The sequence below is a fragment of the Seriola lalandi genome, unplaced genomic scaffold, assembly GCF_002814215.2.
Source record: "Seriola lalandi dorsalis isolate HSWRI2012SDOR001 ecotype SW California unplaced genomic scaffold, Sedor1 jcf7180002054599, whole genome shotgun sequence".
Taxonomy (NCBI): Eukaryota; Metazoa; Chordata; class Actinopteri; order Carangiformes; family Carangidae; genus Seriola; species Seriola lalandi.
The window spans coordinates 278,103-292,902 of NW_019525152.1; the positions used below are offsets into that span (position 1 = coordinate 278,103).

The 14,800-nt window shown below is 41.5% G+C and overlaps 1 protein-coding gene across 2 annotated transcripts; it reads left to right on the top strand.

The window, feature by feature from the left end:
- The first annotated feature begins 2,625 nt into the window (after positions 1-2,625).
- LOC111664703 (uncharacterized) lies at positions 2,626-9,618 on the top strand. 2 transcript variants are annotated; one of them, XM_023419402.2, is made up of 7 exons: positions 2,626-2,953; positions 4,687-4,889; positions 5,192-5,293; positions 5,391-5,486; positions 5,602-5,712; positions 5,947-6,070; positions 6,743-9,618. In XM_023419402.2, exons 1-7 carry the CDS (start codon positions 2,926-2,928, stop codon positions 9,355-9,357), a joined length of 3,279 nt encoding a protein of 1,092 aa, XP_023275170.1. In that variant the 5' UTR covers positions 2,626-2,925; the 3' UTR covers positions 9,358-9,618. The 2 variants fall into 2 exon arrangements, with proteins under 2 accessions (XP_023275170.1, XP_087033541.1); XM_087177415.1 differs by lacking the exons at positions 2,626-2,953; positions 4,687-4,889; positions 5,192-5,293; positions 5,391-5,486 and having other exon boundaries at positions 5,636-5,752.
- The last annotated feature ends 5,182 nt before the right edge of the window (positions 9,619-14,800 follow it).

The window sequence follows — 14,800 nt, forward strand, 5'->3', positions numbered from 1 at the left end:
GATACTGATGTTTTTAGTTGGTGTTTACTGCTGCATATGGTTTTCGGGTTGTCCTTCCCGTTCCCGTGAGCACGGTATCTCAGTAACACCTTGACTGAACTTCCACAAATTTGGTACAAATTTTCCACCGGACTCAAGGATGAACTGATTTGATTTTGAGGGTCAAAGGTCAAAGGTCAGTGTGTCCTCACAAAATGTGGTTTTGAGCTTGTGAACGCAATATCTCCAAAACTCCTCAAGGGAGTCCCTTCAGATTTTGCACGAATGTTCATTTAACTCAAGGATGAATTGCTTAGATTTTGGTGGTCAAAGGTCAAAGGTCAAGGTGATCCCAGAAAACACTTTTTAGCCATTTCTCAAGACTTCAAACAGCAATTATGACAAATTTCACACAACTGTTTTAATATTTTATACGACTCTGGATAAACAGGGATGTAACCTGAAACTAGTCCGAGTGGCGGAGGGATACGACCACGAGGAGGTGATTCTAGTTGCTAATTATTTTTGTGTGACCAAATCAAAAATCAAGCAAGAACTTTTGGACTTCAGCTTTCATCAATGTTTTATTCATTTCTTTACAATGAGCATTTACAAGCTCACAGAGCAACTAGAACAGCTGTGGACTCTTCAACTTGCATTACTGTCAGTACAGTTACTGCAACTTCCATGAAAAGACCAAAACAAACTGTATTACTCCACTGACTGAGGCGCACAGCAACAAGCCCATTTAATCCTTAAAAAACAGGTCACAAATAAGAAGTTTAAGTTTTTAAAAAGGATTAGTAAATTCCTAAAACAGCTGAGCACAGTAGTTTCTAACACAGTTTCATAAAAAAAGAGTAAACAGTGCATTTGTTGGGTACTATTTTCAGCTGTGGATTAACACACATTTAGTGCTCTAGTGAGTATTTCCAGCAGCAGCTTCAGTGTATAACCTAAAGTGATAATGAAGGAACATTTCGCCCAGTGCAAACGTGTTGTTAATAGTACAGGACAACACTGGAGCTCTATAACACAGAACATTAAGATACACGGTGGCTTTAGATACACAGATCAAATAACAGTTGGTTTATGTTGACAGCAAGATAAAAATAAGAAAGAAAATAAATAACAATATCAAATATCACCAGACTCATACTTTAAGAAATAGATGACCAAACTCAGAATGACAGACATTCAGTTTTAATTTAAAAGCCATCATGAGGAGGAGGGAGGGGAATATGGAGCAATAGCTCACATAAAAGGTGTGTGGCAGCTGATGGACGAGGAACATTTAATCTTGCACTGTTTATTTGTAAGAAAAGCTCATAAATAAACACTCATGCAAACAATTTTTTATCAAATAATGGCAAATGCTTCTTGTAGGAGTCCCTATATTTGATTTGATCTACAGTTTAAAGAATAAAAGACATTTAAACATTGTAAAACTTACTATAATATAATAGTATATACAGTAACAGAGAAATCACAGATGAAAGCCGTGAGTTTGGAATAGCTTTGTTCTTTTACAAGGACACTGCAGCATCCCCTGAATAAAAATGTGAACAAATCTGGCTGCAGCCCAGCACCAGGGTGTTTTATCAGTCCCTTCACTTCAACCCAGCAAATGACTGGAGATACTGAAAGTCATGACAGCTCCCTCACAAAGCCAGCGGACTGTCTGCTGTCAGGCTGATGAAGAAATACAAGGTCATAAAAAAGTCTGGAGGAGAGTTTGGCTGTGATTCAAATTATTTTTTTTTTGGGGGGGGGGGTCCTTCTCTCTCTCTCTCTCTCTCTCTCTCTCTCTCCACAAAGATACACACTGCACAGAAGATACTGAAGGAAAGAATGATACCACTGTAGTCATGCAAGTTAAATTACACTTATTTATTTATATATGTGAGTAGATAAATTAGGTTTACAACGAGGCCATTTCGAATTGTCTTCTGGTTTTCTTTACACCACAATAAATGAATATGTCTCTATTTAATATCACATATTTTGTTGCTGAAGTAAAGTTAGTCTGGCCTTTCCTGATGGTTTGTGGTTTTAGATTCTTTCCTCTCCACTTTGGTCCCCTTCTTCTTCTGCTTACACATTTATTCTGAGTTTAAACACTCAACAGACAGCATGCAATCACTAAAACAATAATTTATCAAGATGCTTAAAGAGTTAAATGACTTATTTAACCTTTCTTTCTAACAAATAGGAAGAATTTGCTGTATTGGCAACTGGAGATGTTTGTCTTGGAATAAAATCTTACAAAATAAGTGTCATATTTACATTTTTATACAAAAGAAATAATTTACATGAAATGTCTCTGAGGTGGTTTTACTTTATGTGATGTGCTTGAAGTATGTTTCCTGGCACATTTGTATGTGTTTCTGAAAGCTGATATAAAGTTTCCTTAAAAATGTTAGTGCCACATTGAATAAAACATGAAACATGATTACAAACAGTAGATATTTGACTAAATTTAATAATTATATTTTTATATTTATACCAAACAGAAAGAATGTGTTGTATTTTCTACTGAAGACGCCTCTTCGCATTAAATGTTTGGGCTCATTTCCTCATATGGCCACTAGGGGGAGTACAAACCAAAACTACTTTATGTATGCTTGACATTTCACAGACGAAGAAGAGAAACAGCTTTCCTTTGCTGCCAGGCCCAAAGTTGGTGTAATTGTCACGCACAGTAGTTTTCTTGATTGAAATTAACTAAACAGATGGCTCGGCAGGTCGTGTGGGGAGACATGTACCCGTAAAAGCCCGCGGCAACTGAATGAGACGTAAATTAGTGACTACGCCTGCGCACACCTATCAGAATATCGAGCCGCCCTTCCTCCCCGCCGCCAACTTGCACCGCAGGGTCGGGCGGACGTCGACTCACAACAACCCCGAGTTGATTTGCTTCGCTAACTGAACACTTTACGAGTTAAAATGGAGAGTCCTCAACGCGCCGAAAACGGTAAGCTGAAGATAATTCAGACAAGTGTCACCCACAGTGAGATATCACGTTTTCTTTTGGATTGTGTGCGCCCGATTTTGAACATGGCGTACCCCGCTCTGAGATGGCGGTGGCTTTGTGCTGCGTTACAGCGCCAAAGAGCTGATGTGTGCTGTAGTCAAGGGAAGGAGCTTAACGGCAGCTAAGCTAGTTAGCAAACAGTCAGTCCTGATATTATTTATCATAACATAAACGCTTTAACTTGACAGTCAGTGGCAGTTCACTGTCCACGTAGATCAGATAGCAGCTGAAAATGAGCGCTGTAACGGCTGACAGGTGCTGCATTCGCGGGCTTCAACTAGCTAATGGCTAAAAACAAAAATACAAAACAGCTAGCGCCTGAAAGTCGGACAGGCTTTAAAATAGACATACAGCCACACGTTTACTTAAGCAAAATATCAAAACGAATAGCGATGTCATTTCAAAAGAAATGCACCACCTTTACCATTTTCACACTACTTGGATAGCATGGAAAGTCACCTCCGTTGCAGCCATGTTTACCACTAAGTTGGAGCGCTAATGTGCTGTGAGTCGTTATTACGACACACGTGCCAGTCCCTGAAGGCAACCAGGCTGTGTAGTGGATGGCCCACCAGGAGCCTCAAAAACCAGAGGTTCACTGTTGGTTAGTTATTGTGGTGGTATCGCTAATTATACTTTTGTTTGGGAATGTTAAACCAGCAGACCAGGTTTTGGAGCCATGTGACAAAATCTAGGTTTCATACTGACATTATTTCAGGTAATATTGGGATCAACTTGGACATATTCCCAAATAAATATGACTAATCAAATAGCTGCATACTAATTAACATACATTTGAGCTGAGCAGGATGGTGGTTGGGCTTTTTGGGGTTGTACACAAAGAATGATAAAGCTCTCTATGTAATCCGAGGTATTTGATTAGTATATGAAGGCTACAGGGTTTCCCACATCTTGTTTCTGACCCAGGGTCACCAAGCAGAATAATCTGGTAATGGTTGTGCTGTAAAATAAGTGATGTGTCCTATTTTTAGAGTTAATTTGCATAATTGTGGTGCAAAGAGAAGCTTCCAGAAATTGCTGTCACCTTTGTTGTGACTAGTGTTTGTTTTTTCAGGCTGATATAAACCTGGATTGACAAAAGCTGGTATTAAATGCCAGTTCACCTCCAGAAACATTACACTAAGGCTGCATTAAGGATTATTTCATTATTGTTTGATCAGCTGATTTTTTTTTTCTCGATTTATAATTGATAACTCATTGTGCCTGTAAAATGTCAGGAAATATTGAAAGATGCCTGTTATCATTTCCAAACCTAAAGTTAGTTCATTGTCATATATGAGAAACAAGATATTTTTTTTTGTTGCAATTGATTAATTGATACATTCATTAGACTAAACATAGGCTCACGGAAACAGCTAAACTTAAAACTGAAAGTAAATCATAATTATTAGAATTAAACATATCTGTACAGAAAGTAATATAAAGTGTATATGAAGAATAAAGTTTAATATTAAACACTTCCTGTTACAGACTTAGACTTCAGGAGAGATACAGAATGTTGATGCAGTCAGACACAGACGTAGAAAGTAAACAAAAGGATTTGCTGCTATTTGTCCTTTAATAAAAGCCCAGTGCTCATAAAACATCAGCATATCCATGGACTCTGAGCATATTTCTGTGTAATCACATGCACATTGTGATATATTTTCCAGATCATCCCCTTCTGCTGCCGTCTCTGCGTCTCTTCATACCCCCGCTGCGCCTGGCGTCTGCAGCCATGTGGCAGGTGGTGCAGAGAGGAAATGTGCACGACTATGGGATGGTGGAGGAGTTCATCAGCACTGTGACAGAAATTGTACCTGAACTACTGAATGCAGATCAGAAAGCTCAGCTCCTTCTGGGCCTCAGAGCACGGGTAAGACTGTTTGAGTGTTTAGCAGAAAGTTTTAATGATTCAAAAGGAAACTCAGGGGAAGGGCGGAAAATGACAACGGCAGCAGTTTGGTTTCTCCCCTGCAGATGTTAAGCTGTCAAAACAAAGTGTACAAACCTATTGTTATGCATTCTAGCAGTCACCTTGATACACTTTTTTGTAATGGCTATAATAATACCAACACCACATCAAAATTCAAAGCACCTGTATGTCTCATCTGAATGTTCCCGCTCTGAATCCTATAATATGCTGTATTCACCTTGAGGTGAAATCATATGTTGCAGGTGGTTCTTGAGTTGTGTCAAGCCGAGCAGATAACTGACAGAGAAACCATCGAGCTGCACCTGGAACAGATCAAAACCCTCGTATCCACTTGGGCAGCGCAGGTTAGTTGCAGGTCTGAAGCATGTGTCATATTTTACATCCAATTATTTTTCTTTCTTCTTAAACTACAACTGTTTTGTTTTTGGGTTTTTTTTCCAGCCATGTTTTGCAGAGGTTGTGTTTCCAGAGTCGAACTTTGTGGATCAGATTGAATTGTTGTTGAAAGACTCTGAAGAGAAGGAGAAGTTTTTCCAGGTTTGTGATTTTTTTAATGTTTAAGTGTCCCACAAACATGTGATATGTACAGTTGCTGTTAATTTTTCTTCAACAGTGATTTTATATCTCTCTCTCTCTCCCTCCCTCCCTCCAGGATGTCTTCCCGACAGATTTTGGGCCTGAATACGACAGCGCTCTGCAGGTGCTAATGCTTGATTTCCTGTCCAGACTGGAGAAGCTTCTCCCAGTACCAGACATCCAGCAGGTACTGGAACCTATGTGGGACACTAACCCTTGAGTAACCGGTTAGTTTGTCACCCACCATAAAAAAAATAATGAGGGGAACCTGGTTGTAGGCAGAGTAAACATTCGGTTTATGTTAATTCTCTGTCATGATTGAAGTTGAAAGTAGGACACTGGATTATTCTTCAGCACATCAATAAAGCAGCACAACATATTCTCTAAGGTTTGTTACTGTAATCCTCTGTCTCTTCTGTAGACGGCGTCCATGCTCTGCGCTGTCCCATCTGCCCTGGAGGAGTGTGTGCACTCAGTTCCTGACCTGCAGCATCTGAAAGCTGTGCTCCTGTATCACACAACACTCGGACATTTCGATTTATCTGGTGAGTCTCATCTGCGCTGCCTGTATTGTCTTTGTCTGTGGGTCAAATATGCAAAAATACATCTGATTTTATCCCTTAAATTACTGGTAAATGAGTTTGTTTACATGCACTTCAGTATCCAGATAATGAGCAGATGAAAACCTTTTCCTGGTTTCTCAAAACCTGAGATTCAGCTGAAATACTTTGAAGGAATCCATCATGTTTTGAGTTAGTTTGATAAACCAAACCAAGATTAATAAAAGCTCAGGAGATCAGTCGAGTCGGGTTTATTTCATGACTTTGAAACACAGACCTGAGACGCGCTGTGATTCACAATGAAGAAAACAGACTAAATGAATATCCTCAAAGTTGATTAAAAAAAAAAGAGAGGAGGGCAGTGTTAGGTGTCCAAGAAGAAAAAAGAAAACTGTGGAGATGCAGACAGTGAGGTTCATTTTTATATTAGTCAGAGGTAAATTACTTCTCCAGTAATAATAAATCAAGCTCGCTGCAGTTTATACTTTATAACGGATCTGTAGAGGGAAATCAGCAAAACAGCTGAAGAAAATCTCACACATGCCATTGTATCTGAAAATAGGTTCATGTCTTCACTCTCTAGCACTAATGTGCATGTCAGCGTACAAAATGAAATGATGTTTATACCTTATAATGGGATTCTTCTTCTCCACACAGATGAAACTCAAACCATTCCGTCTTCTTTTGGGAATTGCATCCTCTCTTCATTGTCCCTCCCTCAGCTGGAGAAGGTTGTGATCGATGCGGATCAAATACAGCTACAGCCTCCATCAGAGCAGATGCAGGGGTGTATGACTGTCCAGGTGGAGGGTGAGACTGTGACTCTGTTGGACTACATACAGATTGAACAGCCGTTGGTTGAGCCTGACATTCAGGAGGAAAATGAAGTGAACGAGGAGGAGACAGCCGGAGAAGGGACAGACGAGGACGTTGGTGACGCCTTAAAGCCAGCAGCTTTTCAACCACTAAAACAAAGCAAGAGGCTGCAGCTAAAAAGAAAAGCTTTAAAAGAGAATGACTCGTTGACAGCTAAGAGGCAAAGAAAGAAATACCCCAACAATAAGACGTGTCCTGTGTGCAATAAGACATTCCTTCGGGCTGCGGCCATGAGACGACACCAGGAAATTCATTCTGAAAATCGGGATCTCAGGTACAAGTGCGCAAACTGTGACAAACGATTCAGGGACCATTACGACATGAACCGACACAACATGCGCGTTCATGAAAAGGAAGAGCTGAGCAGCAACTCTAAAGAAGAAGACCCAGGGGATCCCAGCACCTCTGACATGATGTCAGAAAACAAAAACTGCGGTCTGTGTGGGAAGTATTTTGCCCGCCGAGTCGACATGGATCGCCACATGAAGTCCCACTCAGAGGACCGACCGTATAAATGTTCTTTCTGTGAGAAGAAATTCAAGAATCCTTATGTCTTAAAGAGACACCAGAAGGAGATTTGTAAGAGCAGAGAGCTGAAAAAGCCAAAGAGGAAAGAGACACAGCGACCAAATCCACAGCCGCCTTCAGAGGGGTCGACGGAGGGTAAAATCTGCCCCATCTGCAGCAGGATCTTACCTTGCACCGCAGACATCGCAAAGCATTTACGGTCTCACTCGGAAGAGCGTCCTTTCATTTGCGTCACTTGCGAGAAGGGTTTCAAGTACAAGGACACATTGAAGAAGCATCAGATCATTCACGGCCACGAGGGGATCAGAGAGGAGCAGAGCAAGACAGTGGAACAGATTTTGGCTGAAGCAGACACTCGCAATTGTGACGACACTAGTAGCCTTGATAAAAAAGAAAGTAATCTGGAGGTGCCCACGGACACAACCGAGGAGTCCCCGTCTGCACCTGTGCAAAAAGTCAACAAAAAAGCCCTGAAAGTGTGTCCTGTGTGTTCCAGGGCGTTCGACAGTGTCAAAACACTAAACAGGCACATACAGTGTCACACGGACGATCGGCCGTATCATTGCGTCCACTGCAAGAAGCGTTTTAAACACATGCACGGGCTGAAGCGACACCAGATTTACGCCATCTGTCACAAGAAAATCACACGGTTCTTGTGGAAAAAGGAGCCGAGGGCGGGGCCCAGCCAAAGCGAAATGACCAGCGCCGACACCCAACAGGGGCAACCGCTGAAGATACCCGTGTGGTGTTCAAACTGCGGCAAACACTTTGAATACCTGTCGGCTTTGAAGGAGCACCAGGAGAACGTGTGCAAAGTGGACGTTAGGGAAATCATGAAATGTGACAACTGTGGGAAAGAGTTCAAAAGCATGACCATGCTCAAAGTGCACCAGAGGATCCACAACCCGCTTTACTGCAAAGAGTGCGGGAAGATACTGGCGAACGAGGCCGCCTTCGAGAGGCACAAACTGATGCACAGGCCGATGCAGTGCACGATGTGCGACAAGACTTTCACCTTGCTGAGACGCTTGAGGGAACACTACGACAAGCAGCACAACTTCACCGGCCCGTATCCCTGCGCGCAATGTGACAAGACCTTCATCCAGCTGTCCTACCTCGCCATCCACCAGAGAATCCACAAAGGAGAGTTCCCTTACATTTGTAACCTGTGTCCAGAGAAGTTCAGGTCGTCCAACTGTCTCACGGTTCACCTGAGGAAACACACAGGGGAGAAGCCCTTCCTGTGCTGGCAGTGTGGGAAGTGTTACCGCTCAGCCTCAGAGCTCACGGTCCACATGGGAACCCACTCTGAGGAGAAACCCTGGGCGTGCTCAGACTGCGACATGACTTATCGCACAAGGCTGCAGCTGACGAACCACATCGAACAAATCCACATGGGCGTCCGGTATCCCTGCAACAGCTGCGGGAAGCAGTTCATGAAAGAGACGTCGCTGAAGAGGCACGAGCTCATCCACACGGGCGAGAGGCCTCACCAGTGCACCGTGTGCGGGAAGACCTTCCTGACCGCCAACGAGCTCCGGCTGCACAACAGGTACCACACCGGCGAGCGGCCGTACAAGTGCGAGGTGTGCGGCAAAGCCTTCATCCAGTCGGGATATTTGAAGTCACACATGCGCATCCACACGGGAGAGAAGCCGTTTAAATGTGACATATGCGATAAAGGCTTCAGGTTGTCGTATCACATGAAGAAACACAGGCGGACTCACGCCGGGAAGCCAAAGAGCTACATATGTGAGGAGTGTGGGTTAGCGTTCCTCCAGAAAAAATCCCTCTGGGAACACTCGCTCACTCACGCCGTGAAAATCGAACCTTCATTCCCTGATGAAGTGGAGGTCGTACTGCAGTAAAAAATCCTTTTGTTTTAATGCAGTTTGTTTTCTTTTATACAATGATGAAGTTTTCTCATGTGGTCACCAAAAATACTCACAAATACATTTCCTGGTTATTAATTTGTTATTTGATTTTGACCAATCTGTAAGTTATTTCTGTTCCCGTTGTCGCTTCACTGTTGATTCACATGTTCTGTGAGGCATATTGATGATCTATAAGGCATGTGTATGATTTCTGCTTACAATGCTTTATGAAATAAAATAAAATCATGAGTTCAATTCTTGCACTCTTCGTTTTTAAGTGAAGCTTCTGTAAAGATTGACAGAAGTTTTAAGTAACTTCTAGTTTCTCCAGTTTCAGAATCTGATTCTTCATTTTATATTAAATGATTTTGGCTGCAAACTGTTGGTCGGACAAAACAAGACATTTAAAGATGTCACCCTGGGCTGTGGGAAATTGTGATGGATGTTTTTGATTGTTCTGTAAAATCTTAGATCATTTGATTCAGAGCTAAAACTAAATTATTTATTATTATTGAATAATCTTAGAGACCAAGATAACGTGTAAATATCTGGTTTTGTCCGATTAACAGTATAAAACCAAAGATGTTTAATTTACTGTCAGCAACTCAAAAGATGAATCAAATGTTAAAATTAATCAAATGTTATTAATAGTTACTGATTAATTTTCTTTTGATCCACTAATCGATTTATTGGCTATGAATCAACAGGTTAATCAATAGTGAAAATAATTGTTGGTAATAAAAAGTAGAGTAACTATTTCAAAAATTGTTTGAGGTTGTATTAATGTGTTTATCAAAGTACCAGTGTGTCCCAGTTGAACACTATATACTAACTGTAAACAGTATACTATGATTTTTCTTGCAGTTAACACGTGATTCAATCAAAATGTGACTCCAAATTAAACTTCACAAACAGACTTGATGTTTTCCAAAGTTATTTTTTGTTTTCTGGGGTTTAAAGGAGCAAAAAAAAAAAAGCTGTTTCACCACCATCCACAATTTGCTTGAAATGTTTGTTGTTGTTTTTTGACTATACTTCATTTTGTAATTTTTCCAATGAGAAAACACAACACACTGAAAACCTGCTGGAATAGGGGACATACAAACTGTTGTCCAGCGATTAGTCAGTAGTGCTGTTTAACCAGAAGATGGCAGTATAGCAGTACTAATGATGATCGGGGGCTCGGCAGCCGTACTTCAGGGAGGGTAAGCTGTCAGTGTTGCCCCCTGCTGCCACCGCTTGTGTTGGAGGATTGAGGACCCTGCGAGCTTCCTAATACATAAATAATACAGTTTTTTCATCCTTCATTAACATCTGTATTTCAATTCTCAGTAAAAAGGAATACACGCAGAGAGACGTGTTTACGTTGTCATTTGCAGGGCAATGCATTGTTTGTTTATGCAGATTTTTTACTTTATGCAACATAAATTTCCCAACAATTGTTTATACAGGCTCAGTGACTGCAAATCAATATTTACCCTCTGCTCTTCCTCACAGTCTGTGTCACCTGACTGTTTACCCAGTCTGAGTGACAGTTGAAACCACAGCGGCAGCAGCTACAGCAGCATCCCTGCCCATTTCCAGGGAAACTGCTCCCATCTCTCAGAAAAATCAAAGGCCGACTGAGTCAGAGCTTCTCCAGAGTGTTGGGAGCAGATCACTTTTTAACCCAAAGCATATTGATTTATATGGGGCTGTAATTGCTTCAGTGTGTCCTGGATTATTCCCCCCGTAATTGAGGCCTGGCAGAGGTCTCTTTCCTAGACATAGCCTCCCTGGTGCCAGGTGGTTGGCAGAAAGGAGTACCGCACCCACTCCTCAGCCAGCAGGAGAGAGCCAGCGACCGGTGGCCCTTACCCCCCGAAACCACTCGTCATTGTGGGATAAGTAAACAGCACAAACAGCACACTTCCCTGCATGCTTTGAGGCATCTCGCTTAGGCCCGGGTCCAGCTCTAACTGCAGAATGAGGCAGCACATTATGAGCAAAGCCAGACGGGACAGACGGTTCGCTGCAGTATCACTGACACTAAAAAGATCTGAATCTGCGCATCTTTTTTTTTGGATATCTGACTCTTGTCTGTGGCTTGTCTATCCAGGATCAGTTGTGTTTACTGCAACCACATATTAAGGCTGCAATTACCGTACATGCTATTGTTCAAGTATTTGTTTTGTGTTTTTGTTCCCGATTCAGTGGAACATTCCTGGATTTTGTAGCAGATGCAATGCTTGCACGCTCAAACAAGTCTTGAGATTATTGTGGTGTCACACGTACAAGGGGGGGGGGGGGGGGGGGTAGACAGAATAATGGAAAAACTCCATGAAACTGGACCTAAGTCACCAATGAAAACACAGTCACTGGGGTGTTCATGTTATAGTTTGTGCCATATGTTGCCCTGATAGTCCAGGACTTGTATGACCAATGCACCTGCAGTTGACGTGGCCTCTTTGGGGCTCTGTGATGCCAACCTCAATCTGAGAGGTCACAAGATTGAAAATATAAAACAGAAAACTCCATTCTGTTGCACAAAAGTTTTTTGCTACTTTATTTTGAAGTACAGGATGCATTCAGGCCTTTAAAAGTCAAACAATTTGAAAAGAAAACAAATCAAGGAAATCACAGTTCATCTCCACACTTAAGTGATAGCTAGACACGTTTTTGTCTTAAAAATAGTTTGACATTTTGGCTGTGGCGCTTTGTCAGACGTTAGAAAATGCGAATATTGATACCACTCTCATGTTTGTAAGGTAAATATGAAGCTACCAACAGCAACTAGCTAACATAGCTCAGCGCAAAGACAGTGACTCACTATCAGAAAATATACAACAGTTAGTTCCCGAACAAGTAATTTGATTGGACGAGAGTCATTCCATGAGTGCTGATATAAAGTATAACAGCACTGGGACTTTTAACTTACTTGTATCACTCCGCTTTACAGGTGTTTTATTGACTGTTAATTAGCGTTACATTAACGGTGTTTATCTATCTTAGATTCTAACAAACTTTGCAAAGATGAAAATATTTCCAGAGATATATCATTTGAATTAAATGAATGTATGGTCGTCAGAAGAGGATGAAGGGAACAAGCCTTGATACCTGAGGTGATGTGCAGACAAAGTAGCAAGCTAGTGTGCACTGTGCAGGTCAGGACAATGTTTACGTGTTGCTTAGCAACAGTTAAGTGCCGGTCCAGTAGCGGAAGTATTTGTGTTGTCGTAGCCAAATAAATGATGAAATAAACAAACAAATCATAATCTGTTGTTGCTTATTTAAGTAAAAAGGTATAACTCGTATAACTTTTGTATAAAAGCAATATCACACGGTACGAGGCCGCACAGCTGTGCTGATGTTCGGATTAACGTGACTCCCGCTCCTGTGATATTAATTAAGTGACTAAACAATCCAGCTGGGCATGAGCTAGCTGGTTAGCATGGTAGCTTCGGTAGAAGAAAAAGAAGAGAAAGAGAAATGGAAAATAGGAACCACTGGAGACAGCTCTTGGCGAGTAAAGTAAAGAAGTTTGACGCTCAACTGGCAGCATTTCTTCTAGACTGGTAAGTGAACAGCTGTTAATGCTAACATTAGCTTTGTAGCAATCGCAAAATCTTCAGGAGCAGTGGAAGAAGTGTTATGGTCAGTGTTGGCTATTGCCCAAATAGTTGCCTGTTTATGGAGCAACATTAGCATACACTTTGAGTTGTGTTTGTGTCCACCTGGTGAATATAAGTCCAATATTCCTTCTTGTTTTAGCTTTGTTTTGGTCTCCACCAACTCCTGATGGAAATATGTAACTTTTCAGCTGCTTAATGTGAAACTATGTTCACCAGCTAGCAGCTAACTGTCTGTCTAGTGTAGAGCAGGTAATGTGCAGTGGGGGTTTTTTTTTTGCAAGCATTGTTTAGATTTAAATGAATGTTCAATGTTCAGCTACACAGACCAAGTCACAATCAAATTAGCCGAATAGACTGGTAACAACAAAACATATAGTAAATCACAACCAGGATGTGTCTCTATTGTTTTCATGTATCTGTCGTTCAACCTCGAGGTTTAGTTTCCTGTAACTGATGTGATACCCTGCCACATCCAACATGTTCCTCAGCGATCACAAACAGTTAAACTGTACCAGAGATATTTTTGAAAAAGTAGGTTTTGATCATCAACAGGCACCACGGAATTTCCTGACCTTTTTGCCAAAATACTGTGACCCCTGCGTGTTACTACGGAAACATAGCGTATTAAAACAAGCGCCCCATTTCTTGCGTTTGCTCCATGACGAACCTTTATTTCTTCCATATGAACAGCGTATGGCACAGCACAGGGCTTTGATAACAATATCTGCTCTGAATGCATGGACAACAGTGCCACACACATTACCCTGCATAACCACCAAGCTTTGGGAAAGTAATACACACATTTAAAAAAAGAAAAGAAAAAAAAATCACAAATTACCCCTACAATCACTTGCAATAGATACCCCACTTTCATTGTTTTTGCAAAGCTTTTTTGTTTTAGTCAGTGGATAGAGGAGGGAATATAACACAGAGAACCCACTGAGCTGGAAAACCCTCAGACTAATCAAGAGAATAGAGGAGGATTGCTCTCCTAATCAAGTGTGTGTACGTGTGTGCGCTTGCATGTGTGTGTTTCCTCAAGTGAACCTGTGTGTGTGCCCAGACATATCCCCAGCCTCACACATTCCCTCCCATCTTGGGTACCAGCCCTGCAATCCCCACACACAGCCCTCCATCCTCCCTCGCCGCTGTGGTGTTCACGCAGGCTTTTTTTTTTTTTTTTTTTTTTGCAAAAACCAAAAGCTTTATCTCGTTTTTCTTCCACTCTAATTATTCCTCCGTCCTCTCACTTTCATCCACTTGCATTCATTTGCATTCTGCACCGCTGTCTGTATCTGTGTATCCGTCTGACTTGGACATTTGTTTGGCAGGAGAGACCAGACGGGATGCTGTTAACGCTGCAAAAAGTGTCCATCTCTGCAAGTCTTTAATTTGTCTTGCTTTTTGTTAACATGTGAAGGTTGTTCCAGATGGGGTGATACAACTCTGCTTGTTGCCAGATTTGTTGCAATAATAGTCTTTTGTAAGTATAACTGTGTTTAAATAAGGCAGATCACTAATCCAGTTATAAAATAACACTAAACTAGAGAAAGAAAACCTTTAAAAAGTGGGAATGCATTACAAATGAGTGAAACTATCCATATGATACGTATTTTAAACACTTCCTGATAAAGAATATGTGTGACTCTGAGATTCTCTCCTGATCAGAATGACTTGCAGAGATGGACATTTTTTGCAGCGAACACTTTCTCCTTCCTACACCAGAAGGGAGTGAAAACAAGCCTTTCCCTGGTCAATGAGTTCACTGGGGCGGACGTCTCCTTAGACAAGGCTGTGTGTGTGTGTGTGTGTGTGTGGGGGGGGGG